This window comes from Giraffa tippelskirchi, chromosome 1 (assembly GCF_054371585.1).
Source record: "Giraffa tippelskirchi isolate mGirTip1 chromosome 1, T2T-mGirTip1v1.2.pri, whole genome shotgun sequence".
Taxonomy (NCBI): Eukaryota; Metazoa; Chordata; class Mammalia; order Artiodactyla; family Giraffidae; genus Giraffa; species Giraffa tippelskirchi.
This window is the reverse complement of record NC_137275.1, coordinates 183,265,970-183,293,710: the sequence shown is the minus strand read 5'-3', so window position 1 is coordinate 183,293,710 and position 27,741 is coordinate 183,265,970. Positions and strand designations below refer to the sequence as shown.

Genomic DNA, 27,741 nt, shown 5'->3' with positions numbered 1-27,741 from the left:
GCAGATTCTTTACCACTAAGCCAATAGGGAAGCCCCATCTTCTATTTATGTGAAGTGAAAGTCACTCAGTCATGTCCGACTCTTTGAGATCCCATGGGCTATACAGTCCATGGAGTTCTCTAGGCCAGAATACTGGAATGGGTAGCCTTTCCCTTCTCCAGGGAATCTTTATACTTGGACATAAATTGATAATGAGAAATTCATGCCCTAATTTAGTTGATCTACAAAGAATAGGCATTTCCCTTCATCTCTACTCACTCCTTAGTATCTGACGGACAGAGATTGTGCCTTATTCACTTTATTCAGCAGGATGGCTTGCATGGGGTAAAAGTTTCGTAAACATGTATTGAACTCATACTTTTTCTAATCTAGTTTGAATATTTTCTACTTGTTCCATAATTGTAACAGATAATACAGATCAGCATTCTCTCACATGACTAAAGATCATTATTAACTTCCAGAGTTTTTATTTGTCACGGTGACTACTTATCCTTTCATCCTATGTTCCTCTGTTCCTATTAGTGTATTTTCTAAACTGAAATCTACTTCGAGTAGAACCAGTGCTTAACAGAAGGAGGTTCCATATGCAGACTTTTCTCTCAACATTCTCCCTAAACATTACAAAATAGACATTCTTTATTTTTATAAAACATTAAGAATAGGTTTATAAACATTGACACATGGTGCGGATGTTACATAGAACATTTTTCACTGCAACAATCAACATATTTTTTTTAAGTAAAATAAACACAAGGTTTTAAAACAGGCAAGTACATGTTCTCGCCCCTTCTTCTCTTCCCTCTTAACCCATTTGATTTTCAATGTATGATTTGACACAGGACGGAAGTGCCACATGGATGACTGTAGACCCCAATGGTGGTCCCCATTCTGTGCCTATCTAGTCTACATTTCTGAATTCATGAACTATGTACCTCATTTCTTTTCCCTTTCTTTCCTCTCTTCCTTTCTTCTCTCTCTCACTCCAACAATAAACACAGTGATGAATATAAAATTACATTACAACTGTGGGGCCAATACAACGCAATATGACAAGGGAACACTTGAGAATGACTCTGAATATGAACATGTGGAGTCAAAGTAACTGACAGAAAAGACTCAAAAGATGACTAACAGCCTCATTACAGAAATGATGGTGAAACTGCAGAGAATTATCCAGATATCTGGGGCTTCAGAGACCTGTGTGAAGGATATCAACTTGGAATTGATCAGACTGTATGTAAACGTTGTTGAAAACTTATGACTGTTGCTGAAAACTTATAATGAAAGCACAGAGACCAATTTTGGGTAGAATATAGAGCTTAGAACAAGTACATAGGAAATGTTAATTTTGAATGGATGGGAATGCTAGAGAGGGGAGGGGCAGGGGAAAATGAAGAATCCCGTGCCAGACCCTGGTCTTGGTGTGTAGGTCAGTAGGGACTCTAAGAAGACCTGACACGTTCCACTTTTACTCTAGAAATGGGGGAAGGGCTTTTCAGTTAGTGAAAATATATATGCCAAGCCAAGAAGCCACGAAAATATGCAGTGTTTATAGGAATAGTAAATATCATTGTAAATGGAATGTAAAAAGATGAAACTGAAAAGAGATAAGCAATCTGGACATTCTCTCACTAACAACAGGGCAGAGGAAGTATACATGAAAAAAAGATAATAATTATCACTCTGAGCTATAAACCAAATCACATTAAATTACTCCCAAAAATAAAAATGCAAAGTGCTACACTTGAATCATTATTAATAATAAGAATGAAGACAAAATGGAGCCACTAATATGAGAAATATATTTTGTATTGTTTTATAAGTGATGATTATTTCCTGTTTGCATTTTTATGCTAGGAGTCCCTTGTGCCCAGCAGTTCATATTTGCTGAATTTAGGATGCACGCAGGTTCCATGACAGCTGTACAGTCAACTGGCCCTTCCAGGCACCAGACACGCAGCTTTGATATTCCTGGTACTGACCGGTAACCCAAGAAACTGGAGTAGTATCTCCTCACCAAGAACATCTAGCTAATGGCAAATCCCCATCAAAGAGCATTTTATGCTTTGAAGTCAGTAAACCTGAAGCTGCTTCCAGAGTAATGGGAGAAGGAGACATTAATTTCATGGGATCAAAGAGAAACTCTAAAGATCAGGCATCTTAGACATCACAGCAGTGAGCACACTGACAGACCCCACAACCAAAAGGATGGAAGGAAATCATCAACAGAAAGAGGGAAAATAGGTTGATGGCAACCCAGCACCATCTATGCTGAATGGTCCATGGACGCATAAACACTAGAGAGCTAAGGCGGGGTTAGGAAGCAGAGCCGGAGTAGAACTTGCCATTAGGAAGGGGTATGAAACAGAGGCTGAAGGTGACCCTTGAATGTGGGATGGGTGGTTTGGGTGAGCCTCAGCTCCAGAACCACCCATTGTCTGTGGGGGGTTATCAAAGTGGAACTGATATCTCCGCTGTTCAACAACTCATGCCCACGTCCATCCCTACACCACAAGAACACTAAATTCCTGCTCCCCCAGTTTATGTATGTCATTTTCTCTTACAAGCACCATCCCCACCCCCGTCTCACTGCCCACGACCTTTACTTTAAAAACCGAATGTCAAAAAGTTCCTTTTCCAACCCAACCCCTCTATTCCCCATGCCCCATGATCATGTTACAATATATTATATTTGCTTTGTACAGTTTTATGACTTCTCATAAACTCCTGACAAAGAAATAAATAATCTCAGAAGCATCCTCCATGTATAATCCAGTTCTCTGCAGATAAATAAATTCATATATGACAAGTGAGGGAATAAAGAAATCAATGTCTGAATAGTATGGTAGTCGTGAATACAAAATGAGGAAAAAAGTTTTAAATCTTAGATCCAATATGTAATAGCTCTCGCAAATATCTAATTTCTCAAAGGTTTGATTTCTTTCTTTTCTGAAGCAGTGAGGTTACTACTATACTGAATTCATTTGGTTAGAGTGCAAATTGAATGAGAAAATGTCTGCAGGAGGTAGGATCTGACATATTAAATATCCTGTGTATGGTATATCTTATGGTTACACTTCTCTACAAAGTTAATCCTTTGATCAGGGACAGAAAGAAGTGTGACAAAAACCCCAAGATGTTCCCAGCCAACTTATTCTTCGGGTCCCTCTTCCAGTTTTCTAGATTATATTTTAAATTATTTTTTTCATTTTTGTGTTCACTTACGAAATACCAGTATATTCTAGACCTTCAAAATGGCAGCTGTAGATTTGATCCCCCATGTATTTCATGGAATGCTTTTATGCTTGTCTTTATGCTCAGATTGACTGCCAGCATCTTTACTTTTATTGTTAGTGGGGAAAAGCCGGAAGACATAAAATATAAATGATGTTCAAAAGAAGTTTCCACAGCGACGCACGTAGAGAGAAAAGTGAGTCACCATGGGGACCAGGGAACACAGGGACATCTGTTCTCACCTGTGTTCCCACAGGAGGATCATTTCAGCGTCAGAAGACAGAACCATCAATCACAATAAATATAATTGTTCTTGATTTGAGCTTTGTTCATTTCATGAAGTGCCCACTATATAACATTGGCTAACCTCGGAGAATCTAAGAGTTTAAGGCTCATTTCGGGTCCTCCTCTGAATTCAACCTTAAAATATTATCAAGACTTTCCATAAAACCAGTTCTGCCTGCACAAATATTTAAAAGGCTGAAAAAGTCAAGTTCCGTTTTCAATTTGGTGTTTAGAGCACAACATCCATCAAAAACTTCATTTGAGGAATAAACACCACTTACTGTAGGCACATCCATACACTTCAATCCGCATCCCAATCCTGCCTTTGGGGTTCCAGGTTAAGGGGAGGAAGCGCAGGAACCTGGCTTCGAAGGTAGGTTGGAGTCTGTAGTGTACCACGCTGTCTGCATTTGTGTTTCCTGGAAAACCCTGAGAGAAAACGGGGAAAGGAATCAATGTGTCTGCATAATACCATCTTCCTGCTCTCACCTCACAGGCTAATAATTTGCAAACAATTCTTCCCTTTGTTAGTATGCAAATTCATGGCTGCTTTAGAGCAGCTCTGCTAACATTTGAGGCATGTGACAATCTCTCTTCAATGCCTGGATTAGTCATCATCATCTAAACTTTCCTTATTTGTAGGGTAGTTTAAGCTTCAATGGCACCATTAAACTGGCTATAAACCTGCTGCTTTCGAAGACTTGCTTTCAGAAAGTTGCTCAGCCCCCACCTAAATCATTTCTTAATCTCCAAGTAGTCAAGACACACAACCTCACTTCCAGGACAAACAAGCACAATGCCAGCTTGCAGGATGTACAAAAAGAATCCTAGACCCTAAAACTTGAGAGGTGGGGGTGGGGGGTGTGGATCTGACCAGTGTTCTAGTTCAAAACCCTTAACTTATAAATGCAAAAATGTTAGTTACTTAGACATTTCCGACTCTTTGCAACCCCAGGGACTATAGCCTGCCAGGCTCCTCTATCCATGGGATTTCCCAAGCAAGAATACTGGAGTGGGTTGCCATGCCCTCCTCCAGGGGATCTTCCCAACCCAGGGATTAAACCTGCATCTCCTGCAATGTAGGCAGATTCTTTACTGCTGAACCGCCAATGCAAAACTCAAGCCTAAGAAAATGAAAAGTCTGTGCAGGCAGGACAGCTATTCTCCACTGTGGCCAGGACAAGATCGTGGGGATTCAAATTTTGATCTGTGTTCACTGTGCTTTGTCAGGCTGCCCCAGGTTATCAGCATTTGGGAGGTGCTTGGGGAAACACACCAACACCACCTGCCACAAGATAAGAAGTGTGACTTCTCAACCGTGGGCATCTGGCTTCATGATCGAAGAGGTCAGCATGAGAGCAAAGAAACTTGTTATAAGGAGTATGACTTGTTTTTCTTGGTGTTCTTTTTAGTGTAAATATCAGAAAGTAGGGAAACCAAAACATGGATGATGTTGTTATATACATATACATCAATTATAGATACATTACTAATAACTTATTCATTTTAAAAAGACTTACATGTAGGCGAGAAAGCTTGCATAAACACAGCACAAACTCCAACACACAGGAAGTGCATTCCAATGCAACTTCTCCAGTCATCCCGGCAAACCTCTCTTTAATAGTGTTTACTGTTCTGCTGTTTAGTCACTTAGTTGTATTTGGCTCTTTGCAACGCCATGGACTGTAGTCCGCCAGGCTCCTCTGTCCATGGGATTTCCCAGGCAAGAATACTGAAGTGGGTTGCCATTTCCTTCTTCAGGGGATCTTCCTGACCCAGGGAGTAAATCCACTTCTCCTGCTTGGCACGTGGATTCTTTACCACTTCCTAGGCTTCCCACCTGGGAAGCCCAGAGTTTACTGTGCGTGAGCTCATGCTAAGTCGCTTCAGTGGTGTCTGACTCTTTGCGACCCCAGGGACTGTAGCCCCTATAGGCTCCTCTGTCCATGTGACTCTACAGACAAGAATACTGGAGTGGGTTGTCATTTCCTTCTCCAAAGGATCTTCCCAACCCAGAGATCAAACCTGCATTTCCTGCGGCTCCTGGATTGCAAGAGAATTCTTTACCACTAAGCCCCCAGGGAAGCCCCAGAGTTTACTGTACTTTAAAAAAGGATGGGTGGGGTTCAGATGAAATGAATCTAGCTGCCTCCTATTATAGAATCTACTTCCCTCTCGCCTCTGCCATCTTGCCAATCTTGGTACATTAACAACTGTACATCAATCTCTGCCCTGAAGTTTCATGACAATCTGAAAGACCATCACAAGTCATCTGTAAAGAATTCCTTTTGTCTCTGCCTTCAAGGAGAAATCATGTGAAATCAAGCAGGATCACATCGGACCTTCCTGGAAGAGACTCCCCTGCACCATGCCCTCCACTTGTCTCCTATCTATAGAAAAACTTTAGCTTCCTAGGCCTTCCCCAAATTCCAAAGAGTAAATTTAATCATAGAAGTGAGAAAATGCAAAAAAAAAGAAAAAAAGAAAAACCGTTAAATAAAGCAAAATAATAAGTTTAGCCATTAAAGTTAAAGACCTTTAGTACCTGCTCAAGGGCTATAGATATTATTTTGAGCCGTGTCCTTTGAGCTGTTTTGAAAATACAAAAACCTCCACCAGGTGGAAGAAGTTAACTGTATGCTGCCCATAAGCACATAGACCCCAGAGTGGTTGGAATCAGAAGGTTGATGATGTTGACTCCTGATTATCTCATCACCAACCAGTCAGAAGAATGTCCATGAGCTTATCACTTACTTCACAACTCCCTTTCCTTACCTGTCTTTAAAAATCTTCCCCTGAAAGCCACTGGGGAGTTTGGGTCTTTTAAAAAATACATATATATTTATTTTCAATTGAAGTATAATTGGTTTACAGTATTGTGTTGGTTTCTGCCAAACATCAACATGGTTTGAGTTCTCTGAGTCATGCAGCAAATTCTCATTGTCTATCTATTTTATATGTGTTAATATATGTTTGCATGTTACTCTCTCCAAGCATCCCACCCTCTCCTTCCTTCCATCTCCACTGTGTCCATAAGTCTGTTCTCTATGTCTGTCTCCACTGCTGCCCTGCAAATAATTTCATCAGTACCATCTTTCTAGACTCCATATATATAATATTAATCACTCCTTAAGCATTACCTACTGGGACTCCTTGCTTGGCACACTGCAATTAATGCTTTACTTTCGTTCACCACAACTCAATGTCAGTAGATTGGCTTTACTGCATGTGGGCAAGTGGACCCAAGTTTGGTTTGGTTATCCAATTGCAGGGTTCCTCTTTCTCTCCACCTGAGCCCTGGGACCTGCTATAGCCTCCTATGAACCAGGACTTTTACCAGCTCTTTCCACCTTGAGCATTTTAGAGTCACAAGGCCCAGTTTCTGTGCTTAAAACTCTATATCTCTTTTTAAAATTGATTCTTCATGATATTCTTAACCAATTTTCCCAGGTAGTCTATGCTCCAGGAAAGCCATAACCACCTAAGGCACTCCTAAGCATAACACAGCATCTTAACAGAAAACGCTGTCCCATCTAAGGACCTGACCAGTTTAAGCTCTGAAAACAAAGAGTAAGGTCTCTTAGGTATATGTGTCTCTTTTGAAATCTACTGTCAAATGTTAAAGCTATCTAAATTCCACCAATTTTTTGGAACCCATAGTCAAAACATAAAACGTAGAGTTATTTTGGCGTGGGCTATCTTCAAATTCTGCACTCTTTGATCTCACAAAATTTCATTATTCAGAAATCAAAGATGTCACGCAACAGACCTCCATTTAATAATAATAAACTCAGGGAACAAAAAGAGGTTGATGCTTTCTCATGCTCACTTGAAGTAGAGGGACAAACCCACCTAACCTGCCATGCAGTTAATACAAACAGCCAGATATATTCATGCCACCAAAAAGCAAGACTCCTTAAATCAACCAGGAATGGTGTCTGCCTAGTTATTTAGCTTTGCAAAATGCTGGGTCAGGTTTAACAACCAGATCAAACCAAGCCAAACTGGTAATCAAGTTTGTGAACTGTCACCACCAGGGAGATTTCCTTGGTATAAACAAATGGAAATAAGAACAGAGAAGACTCAAATGTAATGAAATGCTCATTCCAGAGGTTGTGGTGCTGCTTCTTGGCTAATGAATGAAATGCCACCATAAGGTCACTTGATTATTTATCTTGTTCAATGAAAGTAAAATCTTTGACCTATATCATCTTTTCTTTCAAATGTTAACAACTGCTACGCCAAGATCAGGTAAACCCTTTTTACCACCTCTCTACTCCAAAGAAGAACTCAAGAACATCCACTCCCCAACTTTATACTGGACCCCAGGCTGATATGTGTAGAAGCAGCATTTTCTCAGCTTCACCACTGCCTGGGATGAGGTACTAAGCTGATATTGTCTGTTGCAAGTCTCAGTTCTTTTGTCTACAAAACCAGTTTGATAAAATGTACTCAAAAGTTTGGAGTACTAATTGAGAAAAATGTCTGAAATGTAAGCCACTCACTGCCTACCTATAGGTAAGCGCTCCAGAAATCATGGTTGTGAGGACTATGGCCATGGCTGATATTGGGTTATTATTGTTGCATCTGGCAGAGACAGCTCATCTGTCAGACTCTGCAAGCTATTCTTAATATTTTATCTGAGGTTCAATATCCAAGCACTTGCATGTGTGTGCTCAGTCGTGTACAACTCTTTGTGACTCCATGGACTGTAGCCCACCAGGCTCTTCAGTCCATAAAATTTTCCAGGCAAGAATCCTGGAGTAGGTTGCCATTTCCTACTCCATAATATCTATGACATCCAGGTAAACTGGAAAGGAACATCACTTTCTACATTCACTGTAATTCCAACAGTATAATTCAAGCTAAGAAGTAAAGCTAAGTTGCTTCAGTCGTGTACGACTCTGTGCGACCCCATAGACGGCAGCCCACCGGGCTCCCCCATCCCTGGGATTCTCCAGGCAAGAAGACTGGAGTGGGTTGCCATTTCCTTCTCCAATGCACGCAAGTGAAAAGTGAAAGTAAAGTTGCTAAGAAGTAAAGTTGATATTTATTTTAGCATAGCTAGGAAATGAAATTATTTCCTAGGAATGGTATTTAATTTTTTAAAATTTTTCTTATAATTATTAATTCTTTCTGAAGTACTCTGTTTATTGAATACAAACTGTATTTCACATTGGTATGATGATAATACTCTACAATAAAAGGGATTTCTCTTTTTGTTTTATTGAAATTTAAGACAGAATACTCTTTGAGAAATACTTCAAGTGAGAATAATCAATGCTAATACTCTATGAATAGAGGAGCTTAAGAACTTACTGTTTACAATTTCTGAGATCTGCATACAAAACATTCACTATACGTGATTTTAATCTTAATCAACATTTGGATTGTATGTATGTATGTATACATACATGTGGGCTTCCCTGGTAGCTCAGCTGGTAAAGAATCTGCCTCCAATGCAGGAGACCTTGATTCGATTCCTGGGTCTGGAAGATCCCCCGGAGAAGGGATAGGCTACACACTCCAGTATTCATGGGCTTCCCTGGTGGCTCAGATGGTAAAGAATCTGCCTGCAACGCAGGAGACGTGGGTTCAATCCCTGGTTTGGGAAGATCCCCAGGAGGAGGGCATGGCAACCCACTCCAATATTCTTGCCTGAAGAATTTTATGGACAAAGGAGCCTGGTGAGCTATGGTCACAAAGAGTCAGACATGACTGAGTGACTAAGCACAGCACATACATAACTCTACCCATGTGATTATCTTAAATCATTCTAATTTTAGGAAGTTACATTATTTTGTCTTATATAGAACTACCAATAGTTCCTTTGCAAATAAATAAATGATACATTTCTTTAAGATACAGAAATTTAAGTGAAATTAATTTGGAGTAGAACGTATCTCTAGTAACACCCTACTCTGACATCTGGGGTTTATTACTGAAATGATCTCATATTTCTTACTAAGCTGACATTTATTCTTTTTTAAATGTGGCATAATCTATATATAATTTTGCTTGTGTGTTTCCAGAACAGACATAAATGTACAGGCTGAGCACAGAATGTCAGGAACAAAGGCCTACTCTTGCCTTGTTCTAACAAGTAAAAAAAATGAAGCTTCTAAGAATAAGATTCTTTACAGGCTGAGCTACCAGCCACTGGAGCGGTGGCCGTGCAGTCCTGGAGCAACTTTGAGGAGACATCCCATGTCCCAAGACAAAAGAGAAGCCCCAGCAAGACAGTAGGAGGGGTGAAATTACATTTAGAATCAAACCCCATAACCACCAGAGACGCTCAGAGGGCACAAACATACCTTGTGCACACCAGGACCCAGAGACCCCACAGAGACTGAGACAGAACTGTGTTTGAGTGTCTCCTGTGGAGGTATGGGTCAGCAGCAGACTGCTGCAGGGGCAGGGGCTCTGGGTGCAGTAGACCTGGGTATGGCATAAGCCCTCTTGAAGTAGGTCGCTATTAACCCACCACAGAGCTGCCAGAACTTACATAGGACTGGGGAAACAGACTCTGGGTGGGCACAAACAGAACCTTGTGTGCACCAGGACCCAGGAGAAAGGAGCAGTGACCCCACAAGAGACTGACCCAGACTTGCCCATGAGTGTCCAGGAGTCTCTGGCAGAGCGTGTGTTGGCAGTGGCTGTAGGGTTGGGGGCACTGAGTGTAGCATTCATCGCCATTATCTTCATTACCTCCACCATGGTTTGGCCTCAGGTCAAATAACAGGGAGGGGACACAGCCCCAACCTTCAACAGAAAATTGGATTAAAGATTTACTCAGCATAACCCTGCGCAATAGAACAAGACCCAGTTTCCCCTTCAGTCAGTCTCTCCCATCAGGAAGCTTCCATAAGCCTCTTATCCTTCTCCATCAGAGGGCAGACAGACTTAAAACCACAATCACAGAAAACTAACCAATCTGATCACATGGCCCACAGCCTTGTCTAACTCAGTGAAACTATGAGCCATGCCATATAGGGCCACCTAAGATGGATGGGTCATAGTGGACAGTTCTGACAAAATGTGGTCCACTGGAGAAGGCAGTGGCAAACCACTTCAGTATTCTTGCCTTGAAAACCCCATGAATAGTATGAAAAGGCAAAAAGATAGGACACTGAAAGATGAACTCCCCAGGTCATTAGGTGCCCAATATGCTACTGGAGATCAGTGGAGAAATAACTCCAGAAAGAATAAAAAGATGGAGCCAAAGCAAAAACAACATCCAGTTGTGGATGTGACTGGTGATGGTAGTAAAGTCTGATGCTGTAAAGAGCAATATTGCATAAGAACCTGGAATGTTAAGTCCATGAATTAAGGCAAATTGGAAGTGGTCAAACAGGAGATGGCAAGAGTGAACATTGACATTTTAAGAATCAGTGAACTAAAATGGACAGGAACAGGTGAATTTAACTCAGATGACCATTATATCTACTACTGTGGGGAAGAATCCCTTAGAAGAAATAGAGTAGCCATCATAGTCAACAAAAGAGTCCAAAAGGCAGTACTTGGATGCAATATCAGAAACGACAGAATGATCTCTGTTCATTTCCAAGGCACACCATTCAATATCACAGTAATCCAAGTCTATGCCCTGACCAATAATGCTGAGGAACTGAAGTTGAATGGTTCTATGAAGACCTACAAGACCTTCTAGTACTAACATCCAAAAAAGATGTCCTTTTCATTATAAGGGACTAGAATGCAAAAGTAGGAAGTCAAGAGATACCTGGAGTAACAGGCAAATTTGGCCTTGGAGTACAGAATGAAGCAGGGCAAAGACTAACAGAGTTTTGCCAAGAGAACGCACTGGTCATAGCAAACACCCTCTTCCAACAACACAAGAGAAGACTCTACACATGGACATCACCAGATGGTCAATACTGAAATCAGACTTATTATATTCTTTACAGCCAAAGATGGAGAAGCTCTATTCAGTCAGCAAAAACAAGACTGGGAGCTGACTGTGGCTCAGAACATGAACTCCTTATTGCCAAATTCAGGCTTAAATTGAAGAAAGTAGGGAAAACCACTAGACCATTCAGGTATGACCAAACTCAAATCCCTTACGACTATACAGTGGATGTGACAAATAGTTTCAAGGGATCAGATCTGATAGACAGAGTGCTGAAGAACTATGGATGGAGGTTCATGACACTGTATAGGAGGCAGTGACCAAGACCATCCCCAGGAAAAGAAACGCAGAAAGGAAAAATGGTTGTCTGAGTAGGCCTTACAAACAGCTATGAAAAGAAGAGAAGCGAAAGGCAACGGAGAAAAGGAAAGATATACCCATTTGAATGCAGAGTTCCAAAGAAAAGCAAGGAGAGATAAGAAAGCCTTCTTCTGCAATTAATGCAAAGAAATAGAGGAAAACAATAGAATGGGAAAGACTAGAGATCTCTTCAAGAAAATTAGAGATACCAAGGGAACATTTCATGCAAAGATGAGCACAATAAAGGACAGAAATGGTATGGACCTAACAGAAGCAGAAGATCTTAAGAAGAAGTGGCAAGAATACACAGAAGAACTATACAAAAAATATCTTCATGACCCAGATAATCACGATGGTATGTTCACTGACCTAGAGTGAGACACCCTGGAATGCGAAGTCAAGTGGGCCTTAGGAGGTATCACTATGAACAAAGCTAGTGGAGGTGATGGAATTCCAGTTGAGCTATTTCAAATCCTAAACGATGATGCTGTGAAAGTGCTGCACTCAAAATGCCAGCAAATTTGGAAAACTCAGCAGTGGCCACAGGACTGGAAAAGGTCAGTTTTCATTCCAATCCCAATTGCAAAGAAGGCTTAAACTACCTCACAATTGCACTCGTCACATGCTAGTAAAGTAATGCTCAAAATTCTCCAAGCCAGGCTTCAACAGTACGTGAACCATGAACTTCCAGATGTTCAAGCTGGATTTAGAAAAGGCAGAGGAACCAGAGATCAAATTGCCAACATCCACTGGATCATCAAAAAACCAAGAGAGTTCCAGAAAAAAAATATACTTCTACTTTATTGACTATGCCAAAGCCTTTGACTGTGTGAACCACAACAAACTCGGGAGAATCCTTCAAGAGATGGGAGTACCAGACCATCTGACCTGCATGCAGGTCAAGAAGCAACAGTTAGAACTAGACATGGAATAACAGACTGATTCCAAATCATGAAAGGAGTACGTCAGAGCTGTATATTGTCACCCTGCTTATTTAACTTATATGCAGAGTACCTAATGAGAAATGCTGGACTGGATGAAGCATAAGCTGGAATCAAGATTGCCGGGAGAAATAGCAATAGCCTCAGATATGCAAATGACACCACCCTTACGGCAGAAAGTGAAGAAGAACTAAAGAGCCCCCTGATGAAAGTGAAAGAGGAGTTGAAAAAGTTGCCTTATAACTCAACATTCAGAAAACTAAGATCATGGCCGCCAGTCCCATCACCTCATGGCAAATAGATGGGGAAACAGTGGAAACAGTGTCAGACTTTATTTGGGAGGGCTCCAAAATCACTGCAGATGGTGACTACAGCCATGAAATTAAAAGACGCTTGCTCCTTGGAAGAAAAGTTATAACCAACCTACACTGCATATTGAAAAGGAGAGACATCACTTTGTCAACAAAGGTCCATCTAGCCAAGGCTATGGATTTTCCAGTGGTCATGTGTGGATGTGAGAGTTGGACTATGAAGAAAGCTGAGCGCCGAAGAATTGATGCTTTTGAACTGTGGTGTTGGAGAAGACTCTTGAGAGTTCCTTGGACTGCAAGGAGATCCAACCAGTCCATCCTAAAGGAAATCAGTCCTGAATATTCATTGGAAGGACTGATACTGAAACTGAAACTCATACTTTGGCCACCTGATACAAAGAACTGACTCACTGGAAAAGACCTTGATGCTGGGAAAGATTGAAGGTGGAAGGAGAAGGGGATGATAGAGGATGAGACGGTTGGATGGCATCACCGACTCACTGGATATGAGTTTGAGTTAACTCCAGGAGTTAATGATGGAGAGGGAGGCCTGGCCTGATACAGTCCATGGTGTCACAAAGGGTCGGACATGACTGAGCGACTGAACTGAACTGAACTGAAGGAATAGGATGAAAATCCTCATAGAGAAATCAGCCACTGGTGCTTCCTCAGAAGTCCTACTGTAGGTTCAGAGATTTGATAGTGTGTGAGTCAACGCTATGTGGAGTGAACATGTGGCAACAGACTTCAACAAAACCTCTTCTCCATCTTGTTACCTGTGTGACCTTGAGGGAGTCAGTATTTCCATGTGTACAGTAGGAACAAGACTATCTCTCCTGGAATTTTTATGAGTCAGTGTAAGGAATTTTAAAGGTTTATCATCTAACCATTTTCTTAATAGCATTATCCTGTTAGTTATCATAGAATTTTTTAAAAAGCCAGCACAATGTTTTCCATATTGATCACCAGAACCTCTTCAGTTTGATATAGACTCAATATTCAATAACTTAAGGGCATTCCAATTAAATATTTTATTGAGGTGATGGAATTCCAGCTGGGCTATTTCAAATCCTAAAAGATGATGCTATTAAAGTGCTGCAGTCAATATGCCACCAAATTTGGAAAATTCAGCAGTGGCCACAGGACTGGAAAAGGTCAGTTTTCATTCCAATCCCAAAGAACGGCAAAGACAAAGAATGTTTAAATTATCGCACAATTACACTCATTTCACACTCTAGCAAAGTAATGCTCAACATTCTCCAAGCTAGGCTTCAACAGTATGTGAACTGAGAACTTCCAGATGTTTAAGTTGGATTTGGAGAAGACAGAAGAACCAGAGATCAAATTGCCCACATCTGCTGGATCATAGAAAAAGCAAGATAATTCCAGAAAAACATCTAATTCAGCTTCATTGACTACCCTAAAGCCTTTGACTGTATGGATCACAACAAACTTTGAAAAATTCTTAAAGAGATGGGAATACCAGACCACTTTACTTGCCTCCTGAGAAACCTGTATGCAGGTTAAGAAGCAACAGTTAGAACCAGCCATGGAACAAAGGACTGGTTCCAAACTGGGAAAGGAGTACGTCTAGGCTGTATATTGTCACCCTGCTTATTTAACTTATATGCAGAGTACCTAATGAGAAATGCTGACTGGATTAAGCATAAGCTGGAATCAAGATTGCCGGGAGAAATATCAATGGCCTCAGATATGAAGATGACACTACCCTTATGGCAGAAAATGAAGAGGAGCTAAAGAGCCTCTTGATGAATGTGAAAGAGGAAAATTAAAAAGCTGGCTGAAAATTCAACATTCAAAAAATGAAGATCATGGCATCCAGACCCATCACTTCATGGCAAATAGAGAGGGAAACAGTGGAAACAATGACAGACTTTATTTTCTTGGGCTCCAAAATCACTGCAGATGGTGACTGCAACCATAAAGTTAAGACTCTTGCTCCTTGGAAGAAAAGCTATAACAAAACTAGACAGCATATTAAAAAGCAGAGACATCACTTCACCAACAAAGGTCTGTCTAGTCAAGGCTATGGTTTTTCCAGTGGTCATGTATAGATGTGAGAGTTGGACCATAAAGAAGACTGAGTGTTGAAGAACTGATGCTTTTGAATTGTGGTTTGGATAAGACTCTTGAGAGTCTCTTGGACTGCAAGGAGATCAAACCAGTTAATCCTAAAGGAAATCAGTCCTGAATATTCATTGGAAGGACTGATGCTGAAGCTCCAATACTCTGGCAACCTAATGCCAAGAGCCAACTCATTAGAAAAGACCCTGATGCTGGGAAAGACTGAAGGCAGGAGAAGAAGGGGGTGACAGAGGATGAGATGGTTGGATGGCATCACTGATTTGATGGACATGAGTTTGAGCAAGCTCCAGGAGTTGGTAAAGGACAGGGAAGCCTGGCGTGCTGCAGTCCATGGGGTTGCAAAGAGTAGGACACAACTGAACAACTGAACAGCAACAACAATTAAGAACAAACATTGTTTGATAAAGTTTTCGGTTTCCACAAGCATGTTCTTTCACTATGCATGAAAGTGACTGAAATCTGTGGCTTGGGGTCCACTCACATGCTATAATAGTGTTTCCAAAATAATTTATTTAGAAATTGATGACATTTCTGAAAAGCTTCTAAGTACCCATTTAGTTTGCTTAGCAATCACGTCAGTGGCATCTAAACAATCATGAAAAAGAATTGGTAAGAGGCTCCTGCAGGGCCAAGGACTCTGGTGTAATGTGAGTCATCACAATTCTGTGTTGAATGACCTTCAAGATGCCTATAATGCATTCATCATTTTAAGTTTGAAGTATTTGTGTCTTAAGAAAGATTTTTATCAATTCTTTATTTCAAGATGTGAGAGGCACTGTTTATAGAAATAAGTCTCAATGCATTAGAAATAAATGAAGACTGTCTCTACTCTGTGCCACTAGGAATTCAGGCATCCATAATTCAAGCACACTGTTAATTGTATTTTGCCATCCCTGAGGTAAAGGGTGGGATGTTGTTGGGATTAAGAGGGTGCACAGGAATCCCCAAGTTCTAATTCTGACCTTTGTAGTTGCTGGACTATGAAGGTCTTAGACAAAACATTTTACATTCCCAACTCTCAGCTTCTTCATGAGTAATGTGGGAATAGCAATAAGTATTATTGTTCAAAATAATAATACTTTGTCCATGTTATTTCCAGACGCTCACAGACCACAAAAGAAAGTATACTCAAATGATTTCCTATAATTGGACCATGAAATAGTTGTACTCAATAGCTTTAAAGCAAATGTTCTTGTTAATTATTTTTAGTATCTTCATGAACTGCAAAATACTACATTATTTATACATGAATAACATTGAGGAAAGTATCCTCCTTTCACTTTAGTTTTATCAAGTGAGCTGAAAATTCAGTAACATGGTTCATGATGTCAAATATGTGACCTGGACTGATTATTGAGACTTCAGTTCATCCAAAGAAGGGTGCTTTGTACCAGAGGACCTCTAAAGTTTTCCCTTGTGTAGATACGTTTACCTCAACATGTTCCAGAAAATAAGAAAATAATCTCTGCTTCTGCTTGATTAAGCAAACATCTGATACCTAAAGTACACTTAAAACATTTTCTTTCCAGACATTTCTATAATATATTCTGCCGTGAAAATGTCAGGTTGTGGTCAATGTGTTGGGAAAAATATGTGTGTGTGTGTGTGTTCAGTTGCTTCAGCACGTCTGACTCTTTGTGATCCCATGAATTGTAGCCCTCCACTCTCTTCTGTCCATGAGATTTTCCACACAAGAATATTAGAGTGGGTTGCCATGTCCTCTCCAGGGGATCTTCCTGACCCAGGGATCAAACCTGCACCTCCCGCATCTCCTGCATTACAGGTGGATTCTTTTATCCACTGAGTCACCTGGGAAGTCCAGGAAAAGTATACACTTAATCCATATTTTCAGTTTTGGTTTACAGCCTCTTGGCAGAAGCAAGTCACCAAGGAAAAAAACAAAACAAGAACAAAGCAAAAAGAGACAGCCATCTCCATGGGTCCCACCACCTTCTCCTGCAGCAAGAGGGAACCTAGCTGCCCCATAGCAGAGCACAGCTATACCACACAGAAATCCACAGCATCTGGGCCTGGAATAATCCAAAGACCAGGGCCAAAGCAGGTATGTGAAATGAAGTCCTAAATGTTACTTTTAATTGACATGTTTTTGTTAACCACTGTATTGTTTAAACTGCAATGTAAGAATTAAAGAAATATCACTGAAATCAAGTATTTTTCAAACACATTGCTAAAGTTACAGGTTTTTACTGTTTTTTTCTCTCACGTTTGAAATATTAATCTAGGATGAAAGATGGACTTCCCAGTGGGTGCCAAAGAACCCACCTGTCAATGCAGGAGGCACAAGAAATGTGGGTTCAATCCCTGGGTCAGGAAGATCCCTTAGAGAAGGAAATGGCAACCCACTTCAGTATTCTTGCCTGGGAAATTACATGGACAGAGAAGCCTAATGGGCTACAGTCCATGGGACCGCAAGACTCGGACATGATTTAGCAACTAAACCACCAGGATGAAAGACAAGTCACCCTTCCTGTGCAGCAAAAGCACAGGCCAAGTTTCTCAATATTCTTTCTTTCCCAATCTTTCTAAATGATCAGGAAGAAAACATTTTAGAAGACATTTGGAAACATGTTTGGGAGGGGGACAAAGAGGTTGAAAAGAGATTTTAAAAAAGCCAGGAAAAATTATTTCCTGTGACATCAAGACCGTATTTTTAAAATCAATGTATTGTTATTGAAAACAGTGCCAGAACACTGCAAATAAAACTACATGTTATTTGATAGATGGGCACAAATTTAGTTTTGACAAATAAACTAGCTTCCAATATTTCAAGAGTAACCTATAAGAATAAAATATAGTTAGTGTTATAAGGAATGCCTCAAATGAGTATTGGATGGTGTGCATATTCTACTGGCAGCTTCAAGGAATTAAATAAAGTAAACCAAAGTAAAATTAAAGGAATTGAAGTATTTAACTCTGAGTGTAGATCATTTTGAGACTATTGGGATAATAGCACTAACCCAGTGGCCTGCTGTATACATTGAAAATAGTAATATGTAAATTGGGTGATTTGTGTAGAATTTAGGAAGATTTCCATTAAGAAGTTCTGTTGACTTAAAGTGATACCAACATGAGTCTAGTTCAACATTAAAATACTTCAAATGGTAGGGAATGGGCCCAATTGCATGCCACCCCCAAATTTATAGGTTGAAATCCTAACCCCCAGTATCACAGACTGTGAATGTATTTGAATAAAGGGTCATTAAAGATGTGACTAACAGTAAAATGAGGCCATTAGCATCAGTCCTAATCCAACCTGACTTGTGTCCTTACTAGAAGAGGAAGTCTGAACACAGAGAGGGATCAGGGAAGCCTGCATGCAGTAGAAAGACAAACGGTTGTGAGCACACAAGAAGGCAGCCATTTGTTAGCCATGCAGAGAGATTTCAGAATAAACCAACCCTGTCAACACCTTAGTCTGGGACTTCTAGCCACTATAAGCGTGAAAACACTGATTTCTGTTTAAACCATCTGAATGTGGTATTTTGTGACCGTAGGTGAAGCAAAATAATACTCTTAGCTTCTGGACTGGGCTCTGGTGGTCTTGCTGAGTGACTTGGATCAGGGAGTCCCTTATGGACTCCTTATTTCTACAGGAGCATGAAAAAGATGTAAGAAACTTGAGATTGTTCAGTTCTATGCCATATGCTATACAGATGATACTGAGGCACAGAGATATTAATATCATTTATGAATTCTTCTCCCACTGGAATATCTTGAAGAAATATTTTTCTTCTCTACCATATTTGTAAATCAGTACTTTCTAAAACAAATCTCTTAAACTTCCTAAAAGCTTATTCTTTATCAAATTTTACTTTAGTTGCAAGAAATACTGAAAATCTTTAACAAGTAAAGCTAGAAATTTCAGCATTTCAAAACCATCACATTTCTACAAACCTTTAACATATATATGACACTCCTTAGCTGTCTTTCAAAATCAGTCCATGAAAAGTTACGATACTTACTGTCACAAGAATGTACATACTGTTAGGGTTCTCTCTCTCTCCTCTTTTCTCCCTCCCTCCTTTTCCCTCTTTCTCTCCCTTTCTCTCTTCCTCTCTCTTCCTTTATTAATGGATGGCTTAAAAATGGAACAATGTTATTTGGGTTAATGAGCCAGATAGATAGATAATGATGGTAATCTTGTCTATGAATTATTTTCAAAATGATAAGTACTTTATGTTCTATTATTATAATTATGCTTCTTCAAAATTCATGACTTTATATCTATCCTTTGTTTATGAAATTTTAGAAATAGACCTGAAACAATAAATGGCTATATATTGTGTCCAAAAACAGAAAAAAAAGAAAGAAAAGAAAAAGAGTCCCAAGGTGGCGCTAGTAATCAAAGAATCCACTTGCCAGTTAAGGAGACTCAAGAGACAGGAGTTTGATCCCTGAGTCCAGAAGACCCCGTGGAGTAGGAAATGGCCATCCACTCCAGTATTCTTGCCTGGAGAATCCCATGGACAGAGGAGCCTGGTGGGCTACAGCCCATGGGATTGCAAAGAGTTGGACACGGCTGAGCAACTAAACATTCAACATACAAACAATCCTGCAGCAGTGGAATAAAAATTTCCTCCATTCAAAATTTTCTTCTCAAATCAGAATATTTAGATTTATCCTACACTGTGTTTATATGAGAAACATACTACTGTCACAAGATTTTGCTATTATTTCTGCAGAAAAATAATAATGCATTCAAAGTGCTTGTCACAATTCTGTTTTCAAAGGAAGTGTTAACTTAAGTAGGATTTAGCCAAATATGTTTAAAAATATGTCAAGATCAAACAGCTGTATTTAAACTAATTGTGCATTTAAAGCTGTTTTGGTAGTTTTAATAATAAAATAGAGGTGCTTTTTTTCTCAGCATTTTAATTCTGAGTCAGCAATACAGTTAAACCAGAATGATTAGGGTCATATTGATTCATACTATAAGTGCAAAATTAACTCTTACACAAGAGGAGTTAATTTTAAAACAGGATAAAGAAACATATATTTGAAAACTAAGTTAAAGCAAATGTAAAATAAGTCATTTGCAATGTATAACTGCGATTTTATAAGAAAAGTAAAAGTCTGTGAGTGCGTCAGAGCAGAGGTAAGATAATTTGCCACGGGTTTCTCACATTTCTGCACATCCTACAAAGAGAAGCACCAACTGCCATTTATTCCCAGGTCTCTTTCCAAGGATGTTTATATAGAAAACAGCCTTGTAAGATAATGTCTTCTTCCAAAGCAAAGGGCAAGCACGCTTATCTCCCAAAAGATTCTGATTCCCTGAGATCTTGCAATATAACCCATTGCGCATGCCGACATCCATCTGGGCTTACACACATGGCCTCTGTGTGACTCAGGGTGAAGGAGAACCAAGGCAGATATTCTGACACTCGTGCTGCCTGCGGTGCTTGATCAGTAACCAAGTAGGAAATAGAGAACTTTGTCTCTGACCCAGAAGTCTCTTGTCTTCTATGGCATCCACGAAAATGGCAGGTTAATATGTAGCAAATAGGGCAAAGGGTCAGACACTCCAAAGTTCTGGATAGAAAGATTAAAGTTTATCTCCCAGAAGACTTACTAGAGAATGTGTATGAAAATGTCTGCAACTAAATAATCTATTTAGTTCAAGTCACTATGGCAATGTTTATATATTTTAACATATTGATCTGCTATTTTATACATTTCTGCTCTTTTCTTTTTTTATTGATGCATGATTAGAAATTCTCCTTTGCTTCCTTTTAAAAAATAGTATGTATTACATTGCTTTTTGATAGAAAATAACAGTAAAAATAGTCTATGATCTCACTAGTCAGAAAATCCCTGGTGACATATAAAATAAGTAATAGACACTGATGTGACTGGCTAGAAAATTCAAATAATACAGAAAAGCTTAAAGAATGAAGAAGCCACTCTTTCATCCAGCACTAAATTTAACCATTTTTTCTAGTTTATTATGGGCTTCCCCGGTGGCTCAGCAGTAAAGAATCTGCCTGCATTGCCGGAGACTCAGTTTCGATCCCCGAGTCAGGATGGTCCCTGCAGGAGGACATGGCAACCCACTCCAGTATTCTTGCCTGGAGAATCCCATGGACAGAGGAGCCTGGCAGGCTACAGTCCATGGGGTCTTAAAGAGTCAGACATGACTGAAGCAACTGAGCATGGTGTGGCATACTATGGTATTTGTACAGTCAGATCTTTATCATTTCAAAATGTTTATATCAATACTTCAGTATGCTCTGATGATCTTATTTTTAAACTCAGAGTATGTTTTATACTTGCTAAGTATGCAGGTTAATCTGTGACCTTGCGATTTCATAGTCACAGGAAATGATGGCATTATTCTTCAAACAACTGCGAGTGTCAGGAAGCAGACTTTTCCTCTGCCAGCTTAGGTTTAGTAATTAGGGGCCTGCAAATTAAAATGACAAAAGACCGATTAACAAGGGAAAAAGTTTATTCATATATATAGGAGCTACCAAGAGAAGTAACCATCTCACTGTGCCCTTGTGGAGTGCTTCCCATAAATGAAGCCCTGAGCCAAGCACAAGTGCTTATATCAGTTCAGTTCAGTTGCTCAGTCGTGTCCGACTCTTTGAGACCCCATGAACCTCAGGACACCAGGCCTCCCTGTCCATCACCAGCTGCCAGAGTCTACCTAAACCCACGTCCATTGAGTCGGTGATACCATCCAGCCATCTCATCCTCTGTCATCGCCTTCTCCTCCTGCCCCTAATCCTCCCCAGCATCAGGGTCTTTTCAAATGAGTCAGCTCTTCACACCAGGTGACCAAAGTACTGGAGTTTCAGCTCCAACATCAGTCCTTCCAATGAACACCCAGGACTGATCTCCTTTAGGATGGACTGGTTGGATCTCCTTGCAGTCCAAGGGACTCTCAAGAGTCTTCTCCAACACCACAGTTCAAAAGCATCAATTCTTCAGTGCTCAGCTTTCTTTGTAGTCCAACTCTCACATCCATACAGTGCTTATATAACCTCACCTAATTGTCTCAGTGACATAGTCTTTCTCACCTAAATATGAATTTAATCAGTCTGACTGTCTGAAATGCAAGGAGGAATTCACTGATGTTTCCTAGTTTGTAAAGAAAATTGCTTATTATTACTTTTCTTCTGGATTATTTCGCAGACATTAGACTAAAGTGTTAGAAGAAAATGCCCCGTTTTAGGTTAGGAGATATTCCTTTATTTTTATCATGTCTTAGCTATAAAAATTTCAGAAATGCAAATATAGTATAATGTAGTATAATATATTCTTTACAAACAAATAAAAGCAAAGATTTATCTCATTCATGAATATGCTAAAAAAAAAAAAAACCCAAGATAACAAAATTAACGATTCAAACCTGACACCTGACTACTACAGGTAGTGCAAATGATTAAAGGTCTATAGAAGACAAACTATAAAAAAGGACGATATGATGAATGGCATGAAATTTATAAACATAGAGCAAACTATGAGGTGTGAGGTGAAATATACCAGAAATGGCCACTGTCTCTCAAAATAACTGTTCTATTCCTTCTAAGGAGCCACCATGGCATTGAAATATTGATTTACTGTGAATCTCAAGTACTTTTCAATCTTAAGAAGAATCTTTCTGAAATGGAATACCCGTTGTGGCATTCTTCTAAGTCGGGGTCTCTCATCCGTTTATCCATCCAACAATATTATTGGGCCACAGTTGCCAGCAGGCATCGTGCAAGGCTCTGCAAAGGATGGGGGAGACAGAGAAAGAGTTTTCCTAGGAGTGATTACAGTCTCACCTCCTTTATTCTCACCTGAGAGCAACTGGCACTGAAAGAGTGGAAGAAAATGTTGATGTCTGAGTTGGTAAGAGGAAAATGACAGGGCACTTTCTTTGACTGCCTTACTGTTCTGCCCTGGGCTAGCTCCGTGGACACAGAACATAAAACATGTGGAAAGGCTGTGCCTGAGTAAGTGGTTTCTATATGGACTATTTCTAAGACAGTGTTATGCTCTTCCAATTTCTCACTTTTATTGTATAACTGTCTCTGCTCTGAGTACATTTCAGAGAAAAATCTTAAGTGAGCATTCAAGTAAAGCAATAAAAATGTACTGCAGCATGATCAAGTGAGTATTTCAGCGATTTATAATTACGCCTCTAACATATAAAATGCTCCACACTTCACAGGTTGGGCTTGTTAGGAGGCAGATAAATTCATGAATGTGTGCAGTCTCTATTGTATTTCTGTCCTGAGCTATTTTTCTTAAAGAATTTTATAGCTGCTTACAGGGTGATTTTAAGAACAATACTTCAACTAATTTTTTTTTCTCATTTTAAATACTAACCTCATATATTGTAGGAATATTCAAAAACAGAACTCTCCCGTTCTTCTGCCTTGAAGAAGCTTTTAGTTTGTGTTTTTGAGTATGCTATGTATTAAAAGTAATACAAGTGTGGTAGATGTCCTGATAGAAGGATGGCATTTTCAGTTCCCTATGTGTTTCTCGAAGGTTCAAGTAAGCACAGAGGAGCAGCTCACTGTCTCGTTGCTTCTGTGCAAGCTCTGCCTGTCCCATCACTGAGTGCCCGTCATCCTTGTGCAAACTGGCAGGCGGTTTACAGGCCCCATGGGGTCTGTGTCTCGGCTTCAAAGCTGCACCCATTAGGAGAGCCCTGGGGGACCACATGAGCTGCCCACAGAGTCCTACCTCAGCCCAGGAGAGTAAAGAGGGAGACTGAGGGCAGTGAGTACCCTCAGCACTGCTGCCCCTGGACTCCCTCCCTGGAGGTAGGATGGATGACCAGGTACTGAGGCTCTAAGAGCTTTTTCTGCCCGTGTTTGCCATTCATATAAACTTAGTGAGGCAGCGATGAATTTATGGAGAGGACAATTTTTTTTTTTTTAAGTCACAAGAGCTAAGAATTCCTGACCTCTTGTGATTCCGACTTGGGTAAATCTCTTAATCTCCATGAACTTCCAGTTTCTTGCACAAAACAGAGGTTAACAGTGACTCCCTGACTACCCCTGCCAAGGAGGGAAGATGTATTGGTGCTATATATATAATGAAAAACTACACCAGGGTTCCATGGCCAACGGTCTGTAGAACGAGGCAAGGTAGAATAAAATTCTGAGCCAACTCTAAGAGATAGTGAAGGACAGGGAAGCCTGGCATACTGCAGTCTACAGGATCGCAAAGAGTTGGACACAACTTAGCGACTTAAAGACAACAACAAGAATAAAAACGGTGACCGAAGGAACAAAAACAGAAAGACATGGTGTTCTTTTCACTTGAACTATAATGAATGCACTGAGGAGTTTGAAAAATGCCCGTAGCTGGGTGTTGATGAGCCCAGTGAGCACCACAGAAACCTCAGCTGGATGTCTGGTGTTTCAGTGCTGCATCATCATTAACTAATAGGAAATCAGTTTCCTCTCCCTAACTTTCAGAAGACTAAGGATTCAACATTTTGGAACTTTTCTGAGTAACAGCAAAGTCTTGCTTCTCTCACCTTGAGGAAGGAAAATAAGGTTGAAAATGAGAATAAAGAGTGAAGATGATTGGATTGTAAATTGTTTTAAATGTCCAGTTCTCTGCTGTCTCAACACTAACAGGCTTGGAGTATCCACCCAGGGAAACCGGTGTGCCAGCATGTTCAGGCTGGTTCCTGCTACAATATTTCCTTTTCGCCCTCCTCTGACTGGAACCTCGGGCTTCCCAGGTGATGTAGTGGTAAAGAATGTGCCTGCTAATATAGGAGGTGCAAGAGATGCAGGTTGGATCCCTGGGTCAGGAAGATTCCCTGGAGGAGGAAATGGCAACTTATTCCAGGATTCTTGCTTAGAGAATCCCATAGACAGAGGAGACTGGTAGGCTACAGTCCATGGAGTCGCAAAAGAGTTGAACACAATTTAGTGACTGAGCGCACACACACACTGACTGTGACTTAGACATTCCAGGAAACAATGAAATCCCCTCAAGCCTTCCTTTCTCCTCCAGACTTGCCTGAGGTCCTCTCTCTCTCCACTCCCCACAGCTAGGTAGCTGCTGTGTAGTGAGGTATGCCCTGCCTCCCTCTCAAGCATCTGAGAGTATAATAAACCCTTTAATTTCTTTTGTAGAAATATTGCAGTGGTCCTTTAAGACCCTACACGGGAGATTTACTCCTTCATTTACAATGGTACTGGCAGCAAATGGAATTTTAATTCCAAATATATGCAGTTTGGGAAAGCTACATTCTTTTCTACACAGACTATCTAGAAGGTTCGGTTGGCTCCTAGATACCTAATAAGCTATTAGAGTGTCTGTTTCCTGGACATTCACTCACAATAGCTCAGCTTCTCAGGCCCCATCTTCATTTTTATTTCCCCCATTAACCCCAGTGCTCATGACCATCAGCCATGGTTTACGACTAATAAAATCCTGTTGTGTAAAACGCACTAGAATGGGGACCATGCACAAGTGATTTAGGCATAAGAAGTCATCCTTCTGCTATATTCTTTTAAAACAGTGAATAATTTCGTAAACATGAATTGCAAGCTGTCGAGGACGTCACTCATGCACAGGCAGACATGCAACTAAAGCTGTGCAAGTGTATGCCTCAGGTTGTTTTGTGCTTACAATTTATTTTTTAAAGACATTTTGTGCTAGGTGAATGTAATATAACGTATAATTTTAGTATGTTTCATGAAAAGGACAATCATACTCCCCACTGTTATCATTTAATTAATATGAAAAAAGTCAGTTTGACTTTTGCTCCATTTTGAATGTGATTTTGAAATCTCATTCTATTAAATTAGGTGAACTATAGAACTATGGTATATTACTATATCAGCAATTCAGAAATCATCAATGCAGTTTAAATTTCAACCTGTTCCAAGAGGATTCAAGTGCATCACAATGTCCAGGGGCTGTAAAAATTTGCTTGTGGATGTATTAACCATATGCTTATCTCACATACTACTTTTTAGGCTTAGAATGAATCATTTTTGTGAACTAAAAAATCATTCTGCAAAGATTAGCGGGACTGTTCTTGCCTTTAAGCATCACGGTGATTTGGCACTAAAAACAAGAATAAATTTGTATCAACCCTGTCCCCCACCATTGGTTAAGCTACAATAATCTCTGTACTCTATGAATCACTTAAGAAAGTTATCTTATGAGATAGCAGCAGCGTACAGCCAGAAATGTGGTAAATACTTCACTCACAACATTTACAAAGAGTAACTGGTGAGGAAACACGCAAGGCAGAGACCAATGAGACAGAGCTGTGTGCTCAGGGACATGCAGGCTAGTGATGCAGGAACCAAAACTAGCATCACATGGCCGCTGACTTGACACTTGAGGGAACCACAACAGATGCGTTTGCTGGGAACTCAGGCAATGCTCAGAGGAGAAAGAGGCCACAGATTTCTGACTTTAATCACGAGGAGGAATTTAAACTGTCACCAGGAAAACAGGAGCATTTCCGGTAAAGGGAACCTCCACGCAAAGGCCAAGACTTGGAATGAGGCAGAGCACTCTCAGGACAAGCGGGAATCTGGGTAGAACTTCCTGCTTCTCCCCAGCTGAAGCGTAGGAAACAAGATGGTGAGGAAAGAAGAGTCTGGGTCAGGGCCACACTGTGAGGCCCCAGAGTGTCAGAGTAAGGATCAGAGTAAGGAAGGGAAATCGCAGTCCCAAGAACAGACCAGAAGAGAGGGCACTCAGGAAAGCACAGAGTGGGACAGAATACTCCCACTTTTCTAGGGGAAAATGCCTCTCCTGGCCCCACAGGGTTGGGAGGAAAGGCTAGGGGATTTGCTTCAGAACACAGAGCAGGGATCTATTGTTATAGACTGTGTCTGAAATGAAGAAAGTTAGTCATCAGTAATGAGTTAAAATAGAGACCATTTCATTTGGAATTAGAATTCCAATCCCTAGAAGGTGCTATAATAAGCCTGGTGGCTCAGATGGTAAGGAATCTGCCTGCAATGCAGGATATCTGGGTTTGATCCCAGGGTCGGGAAGATCCCCTGAAGAAGGAAATGGAAACCCACTTCAGTATTCTTGCTTGGGAAAGCCCACGGAGGAGCCTGGTGGGCTACAGTCCATGGAGTCTCAAAGAGTCAGACACAACTGAGTGACTAACACTTCCACTTTTCTGGTTTTAGAAGGTGCTACCTACAGATGAAGCTTCATGTATCTTCTGGAGCACAGTCAGGTTTTGGTTTTGCTTGTTTTCCCTGCTTTCTAACCAGCCACAGTGAAATCAGGGTGAGGGTAGATTTCCCAGTAACAGTGACTCCACTCTCGAGGGAGAGACATGAGCAGGATCTCACCTCCTTGCCTGTATGTGGATCACACAGACTCTCAGGAAGGAGGCAAGTGCCCTACAGAGACTTCCACAGTCCTGAGCCCTCTGCCTTCTCCAGCCTGAGGTCGGAGAGGTGAGCTATCCCTCTGTACACATGGGGAGACACCCACCCTTCCCTCCTGGGGAGTCTCTCTTGGAAGAAGCCCTGGATTGGGGGTCATGGGTACCTCCCTGTGGCACTAAGGGCTCCTCCCAGCATTTGCTGGCAGCCTCTGTGCTGGAGCTTCTTAGAGTCATTGGGCTGCGAGGACATGACCCACAGGAGTGTGTCCTTTAGGGAGTTCATGA

The 27,741-nt window shown here is 40.6% G+C and overlaps 1 protein-coding gene across 1 annotated transcript in view; it reads right to left on the bottom strand.

The window, feature by feature from the left end:
* The window catches only part of LOC145514600 (contactin-associated protein-like 3), a 207,104-nt gene that overhangs the window by 115,113 nt on the left and 64,250 nt on the right, over positions 1 to 27,741 (bottom strand). Inside the window, exon 6 of the mRNA XM_081512732.1 lies at positions 3,801 to 3,948. Coding sequence (XP_081368858.1) covers positions 3,801 to 3,948 — 148 coding nt within the window. The remainder of the gene's footprint in view (positions 1 to 3,800; positions 3,949 to 27,741) is intronic.